Below are 7,294 nucleotides of genomic sequence, written 5' to 3' on the forward strand. Positions count from 1 at the left end.
TTTTTTTTTTTTTTGGTAGATTGGGTGATTTTTCTTCTGGAGCTCAGTTTAAGTGTCTTACAGCATTAGTTGTTATCTGTACATATAAATTATTGTGGATCATGAAATACTAAATATATATTATGACAGCAATTAATATATTGATAAATTAGTAAAAGCCAATTTAAGTTAAAACAAACTTTTTAATTTACAAAAGTATAAACTTATACTTAAAATGTTCAAAATAAATATTTAGGCAACTTGTCAATGAGTAGCTTTCATTTCAAATATTTAAATGTTCATAGTAATTGGTTATAATAGCTATTGAGAATTAAATAGAAAATACACTCCTTTTAAAACTAAGTAGCAGTTTGATGAATAACTGATTTACAAACTTTCATACTATGATTGTTTCATTGTGGAGATATATTAGTTTCTACCAGGTTAAGGTTGAGAAAACCTTTTAATGGAAGGTTGAAGTAAGCTTTTATTCATGGACATTTTACTAACTTGTGCATTTTAAATGCAGAATGGATTGGTTTACAAATGGCAAATTAGTTTCACAAGGATGGTATCTACTTATAAAGTGATTGCTATGAAGTTTGCAACTTGAACAGTAATCCTGTCAATTATGAAATGTTAGAAAGTTGAAACAAACCTAATGAAATGCTCAGGCAAAAGTTTAACCTGGAGTTAAGGCACTTCATTTTGGTGGGGAGGGAAGACCCTTGAGAATGGGAGTTTTCGAGGGGATAAAACCCACAAATGAGGTCTTGGAAATCCAAAGTTAAAATTTTACTTATTATTTCTGCTTGTAACTGTGAGATTTGGGGGGTCAGCCAGACAAGTGAGGGGTTCTGTCACTGCCTGCCTTGTAACCTGGGAATGCCTTAATGCTGTGCTACAGTGGCTCACATCCCTGACACCAGTAGCCTGCTCGCAAGCACAGGCCTCACCCTGGCTTCTATCAGACTAGTTACTCCCTGTAGGATGACACCATCAGCCTTTGTAGTCCTGAGCCTCCTCAAATCCATCCTTCCTGAATTCTTAACTACCAGACACTTGTACTTTCGCCCTCTGGTTTGCCACCATCAAAGGTGTGAAACTAGCCCCCCAGTTATCAGTTCACTCGGGCCCCCACACTCCACAGAACTTACATAACAAACCCTGCTTGGGGTAAAAATAAACAAAAGGTTTATTTAATAGAAAAAGATTCAAAGATGAAATGATGAGGGAGAGCAAAGATACAAGTAATACAGTAAATAAACGGATGCATCTTCAGGCTTCACACTTCTGTATTAGATAAATTTCCTTTTCTAATACAGGTTGCCTATTGCCTTTGAACAGTTTCACAGCTTACACCCTAGTCATGGAGAGGATCCAGTATTCACAGACAGCCTGCTGCCTTTGAGACTGTCCCTCAAGTTCTGGAAGAAAACTCCAGTTTTAAGCCTCTTATTTAAAAGGCTCTTTTCTCTTTCTCCTGGCATGGAGACTCACGGTTTTGGGCAAACATCTGGCTTAGTAGGTGCTACTCCGTGTTTGATAACTCACTGTCCTACTGTGAAGTGAAGCCAGAGTTTTAGACCAGATTTCTTTCCCATCCTGTGTTGTCAGGTAGTGACTGTCTTGACAGTTAGCCTTTAGGGATGGAAGAGGTAAGTATGTCATGGAAGTCATTAGCTCTAAGATGCATCAGAGTGGATTTATTATAAATCAGTGATTTATATCGCCAATTTAACCATGATTTCAATGAGCAGGTAAGAAACCTTGATTTAATTAATCAATTTTAATATTGTTTTGCATTTGTACTTTATTTTCCAAAAGAGAAGTTGATTCTCATTGGTTGGTAACCATCTAAACATGATGAATTGCAACTAAAATTGGTGCTTCTTTTTGGTAGCCAGGAGGATACATTATATCTAGATACATTTTTTTTGTTTTTGTTTTGTTTTGTTTTGTTTTCATCAAAAAGTTTAGTTAGTAATTGGATATCTAACTTAATGAATGCCAGTGAAAATGAGGTACGATCAGAGGCTAAAATAGGGAAAGAACAAGTTAAAAATTACTTAGACAAGTTAGATGTTTTCAGGTCTCCAGATCCTGATGAAATACAGCCTGGAATACTCAAGGAGCTGACTGAGGAGGTATCTGCACCATTAGTGGTTATCTTTGAAAAGTCATGTAAGATAGGTGAGATTCCAGAGGACTGGAAAAGGGCAAATATTAGTGTCGATCTATGAAAAGGGAGATAAGAACAACCTGGGGAATTATATAGACCAGTCAGCTTACCTTCTGTACCTGGAAAGATAATGGAGCAAATAATTAAGCAATCAGTTTGCAGACACCTAGAAGATAATAAGATAAGTCACATTCAGCATGGATTTGTCAAGAACAAATCATGTCAAACCAACCTAATAGTTTTCTTTGACAGGGTAACAAGCCTTGTGGGGGAAGTGGTTGATGTGGTATATCTTAACTTTAGTAAAGCTTTTGATACTATATCACATAACCTTCTCATAAACAAACTAGGGAAATACAGCCTAGATGGAGCTACTATAATGTGGGTGCATAACTGGTTGGAAAACTGTCCCCCAAAAGTAGGTATTATTGGTTCAGTCAAGTTGAAAGGGCATATCAAGTGGGGTCTTGCAGGGACCGCTTCTGGTTCCAATTCTGTTCAGTGTCTTCATCAGTGATTTAGATAATGGCATAGTGAGTACACTTATAAAGTTTGCGGACGATACCAAGCTGGGAGGGGTTGCAAGTGCTTTGGAGGATAGGATTAAAATTCAAAATGATCTGGACAAACTGGAGAGATGGTCTGAAGTAAATAGGATGAAATTCAATAAGGACAAATGCAAAGTATTCCTTCCAAAGTGGAGTAATCAGTTGTACCCATACAAAATGGGAAATGACTGCCTAGGAAGAAGTACAGTGAAAAGGGATCTGGGGGTCATAGTGGATCACAAACTAAATATGAATCAACAGTGTAACACTGTTGCAAAAGAAGTAAACATCATTCTGAGATGTATTTAGCAGGAGTGTTGTAAGCAAGACACAAGAAGTAATTCTTCTGCTCTACTCCGCGCTGATTAGGCCTCAGCTGGAGTACAGGCAGTCCTTGACTTTACGACGTTTGACTTATGACAAACAGCACTTAGGACATTTCTGAATTGACACCCTGATTCAACTTATGACAATTGGTTTCGACTTTATGACGCTCAGTCCTTCCAGGGAGTGTATTGCGGTTCTGAGTTACAGTGTTTCAACTTACGATGCAATTTTCAGGAGCCAATTGTGACGCAAGTCCGAGGACTTATGTATTGTGTCCAGTTCTGTGCGCTACATTTCAGGAAAGATGTGGAAAAATTAGAAGAAGTCCAGAGAAGAACAGTAAACATGACCTATGAGGGAAGATTGAAAAAATTAAGTTTGTTGAGTCTGGAGAAGAGAAGACTAAGGGGGGACATGATAACAGTTGTCAAGTACATAGCAAGTTGTTACAAGGAGGATAGGACAAGAAGCAATGGGCTGAAATTGCAGCAAGGTCAGTTTAGGTTGGACATTAGGAAAAGCTTCCTGACTGTCAGGGTAGTTAAGCACTGGAATAAATTGCCAACGGGGGTTGTGGAATCTCTGTGCTCTTAGATTTTTAAGAGCAGGTTAGACAAACACCTGTCAGGGATGGTCTAGTTAATACTTGGTCCTGCTATGTGTGCAGGGGACTGGACTAGAAGACCTTTCGAAGTCCCTTCCATAGTTTAACTGACATTTGTTCATATTCTTAATTTTTATGTTAGAAAATGGTGAATGATGCATTTCTTACTAGGTGATTCATTTTTTATTTGAGGTTTGTGTCAAGTTCTATTTGGATAGAAATTCAAAGTCAATTAAAAATGCACAAGAACAGCGTTGTAAAATTGTGTTTATTACTTAAAATATGCTGGATACATAAGGAAAAAGAGTTTATCAAAAATGTTTCAAAACACATTTTGCATGCAAAATTAACCGATTTATTAAAGAAAAGTATGGAACCGACTGTTTCTGGCCACTGTGTGGTTCAAGATTTAGAACTAGTAAAACTCAGCTATAAATATACACTATGCGTAAGAGGAAGTAGAAAACATCTTTGTCAGCTTCCAGTTGATTTCTCAACTTTGAATGAACTAGTCATTCAACTGAACTAGTTGAATAAAGTGAAATGAAGAAAATGTTCTTTCTATACCTGCAGGAGATTACTGCTGTCAAAAGATGGTTTAGCACTTCAACAGACTCTGGTTCCAGGTGCTAAGCCAGTAAATTCCACCAGTTCAGTGTTTGACTTTCTTTAAAATTTGTCAGCAAACATATCTATGATTTTATCTACCCTGAGCTACATTGATAGTGCTAGAGATGTTTGTATGGAAGCAATATATTTACATTTCCTCCTCTTTTGCAGGTTTGAGGTTCAATTTATTCTCTCGGAGCCAAAAAAAGAAGGGACTGGCAAACAGGGAAAAATATCTTCATCTCTCCTTTCTGAGTTTGTGAAAAGAAGCAAAAAAGACTCCAAAGTACTTATTTGTGTCTGCGGTCCAGCACCTTTCACAGAGCAAGGAATACAGTGAGTGTAAAAATAATTATTCCTGTGCCTGAGGTGAACTATATAATTTTACCCCCTTTTAGAATTTCTAAAATGGTACTTTGAATTTTCCTTATAGGCGAGTAAATCCATTTTTGTAAATGTTTGTGTTTTATTAAGCAATAGATAATTACAAAAGGATAGAATACAATCATAGGGAAAATGTTGTTTTTTAAACTAATGTTGCATACTATGTGCCATTCTTTTTAGATAATATAGATTACTAAAATGTTATGACTATATTATCTTAAAACTTATAGAAACATGCATTCATGCAAATATTAACTACAGCCCAAGTTTCACTAAGTTGTTTAAGCTTTTACTCTTAGCAAAATATGACTTTCCAGTTATTTTTTGTAACTACGTCACATGTTTTGATAGATCTAAGTGTTGTTTAAGAATTTTGAAACTCATCACTTTTTCCAAATGAGATTGTCTCTGATGTACTGGGATTACTGAAAAGAGCTGTCTAAGTGATGCCAATTTCTGATAGCGTCAGCTGAGTCGGAACTGAATTTGAAGAAATTGTTCTGTTAAAATCCTGTAGAAACATTAAAGTTTTTGGTGCATTTATATTCATTTTATAGCTGTACTAAAAATCTATGGAATATAAAAAAGAAAAGATGCAAAGGAAACAAGCACATCCATCCTCAAACAGTGGGCCGAATATCAACACTGGATATATCTGTTGATGTCAGAGCAGTTTCATAGATCTAAAAATATTTAATCTGACCAATATATTTTATCTCTAATTTTTTTTTTTAAGATTTCAGTGGGAACTAAACCTGAGATACTTCAAAATATTACATATTCTCAAATAAATTTGTTAGTCTCTAAGGTGCCACAAGCACTCCTGTTCTTTGTATGGACATGGAGTTTGTTCTTAATGTATTTGCATAGCCAGACTGATTTCAGTAGGTTGTCTTCTGGAAAAAGAGAGACACTGTTGCTGAGCTGCAAACTGTTTAGCTTTACTGTTCTGCAGTTCATATTTCCTTACATGCGAAGTAACAAATTTGATTACTGACTTTCAGGTTTCTGCAGGATCTTGGATATTCCAAAGAAGAGGTCCATAGTTTTACTGCATAAAACAATACAAGGATATGACTGTTTAATTCATCAATCTTCTTTATTTACATTCATAAATAAGTTTAAATTCTTGAAAAGAAAAATATTTTGTATGCATTAAAATTTGACTCTTGGTATCAAAATATTTCTTGAATGGTATATGCATTTGGGGTAAAGGAATTTTATACTGTTTTCTTGCTTTTGTATTTTTGCTAATACTTACAGTTCAGCTAGGATATTAATTTATTGCAGAGGCAAGTAAATGTGAACAGTGCATATTAGATTTTTAATTTTGTTAGCCTATAACTCTTTCCTCATAGCTCTGATTTATTACCATCTTAAGTGCTGATTATATAGATTTTTACTTGAAACACTTTTCTTTACTGTAAAATGTCTTAGCAATACTGTCTGAATTTATATATTGCACTGTTAACTCAGGTAAATGATCACCTACACTATGTTCTTATTGGTATCATGAAACCGTGTTTTATTTTTAAGTGATCAAAACATGTTCTTGTCCTTGTACATAATATTGATAAATAAGGTGCTCATATGTATGGCAAACTGTGAGTAAAGATGCACTAAGTAATAAAAAGGTAAATATTGGATACTTGTTAAAATGCACATGGTGAGTGGCGTATCACTGTCATAAATGATAAAGTGGAAGACGGATGGGAAGAATGATCAGGTGGGCAGGGCACTAGCCTAGGAGTTGGAGACCTGGATCCAAGTTCATGCTGCACCATAGATTTCCTGTGTGCCTTAGGCAAGGCATTTAGCCACAGTTCCTCACTTCTGAAATGAGTATAATAGCACTTCTTTGTTTCACCACTGGTGTGACGATAAATACATTTGATTGTAAGATGCTCAGGTACTAAGTGATGGGGGAATATATAAATACCTTAGATTATGACATAGATTGCAATACGTTAGATTGTTTGGGTCTGTGCCTCCGTTCTCCAGTTATTTAAGGTTAAGTATTGGGTGATATGACCATAATTTACTACAGAGTGATATTTTGGAGAGACAGCAGAGATAATCAGCAAAACTATTTACTTTTGCCTGGTTTTAGGATTATATGGAGCCCCAGCTATTGCAAGTAATGTTGCCCATACAAAAGCTTCTCTTGTGGCTTTTAATATTGTTGACATGCTACTTTACAAATCTGAATGGGTATATCTGTCCTGCTTCAAAATCCTTATGAACACCAGGCTTGCAATGGAAGACATCCTTGATTTCAGCACACATGAAAAGGGAGCATTAGGGGTGACAGTGATGAGTTTGCCTTGATGGCCATGTTTGCTGTTAGCAATAACAATAGCAAGGCCTACTGAAGAAAATAATATAGTAGCTGAAAACAGTCAGGCGCTTGCCTGGTTGCTGGACTAATATTATGACCTTGCCTAGAATAAGACAAGTGCTTGCAGAGGTCTGGGAAAAATGCTTACAGATACTGTTTCTGTATGGAGTGAGATGGGCAGTTCTCTGTTGTATGGCATGCTACAATAAAGAATTTGATAGTGAGATTCTTGCTGGTCGTTGCCTGTCTCTTTGCGGTCGGACAACAAAACCTGAGCCGACTGGGATAAGAGAGATCCCCGACAAATTTGGCGACTCCGTGTA

General features: G+C 36.2%; 1 protein-coding gene across 1 annotated transcript in view; it reads left to right on the plus strand.

Moving 5' to 3' along the window:
• Positions 1-6,274, plus strand: part of CYB5R4 (cytochrome b5 reductase 4) — a 69,049-nt gene extending 62,775 nt beyond the window's left edge. The window contains 2 exon segments of the mRNA XM_075063825.1: positions 4,421-4,585; positions 5,638-6,274. Of these exon segments, the coding sequence (XP_074919926.1) occupies positions 4,421-4,585; positions 5,638-5,692 (220 nt within the window). The 3' untranslated portion in view covers positions 5,693-6,274.
• Positions 6,275-7,294: the final 1,020 nt, after the last annotated feature.

This window comes from Chelonoidis abingdonii, chromosome 3 (assembly GCF_003597395.2).
Source record: "Chelonoidis abingdonii isolate Lonesome George chromosome 3, CheloAbing_2.0, whole genome shotgun sequence".
NCBI classification, from domain to species: domain Eukaryota; kingdom Metazoa; phylum Chordata; order Testudines; family Testudinidae; genus Chelonoidis; species Chelonoidis abingdonii.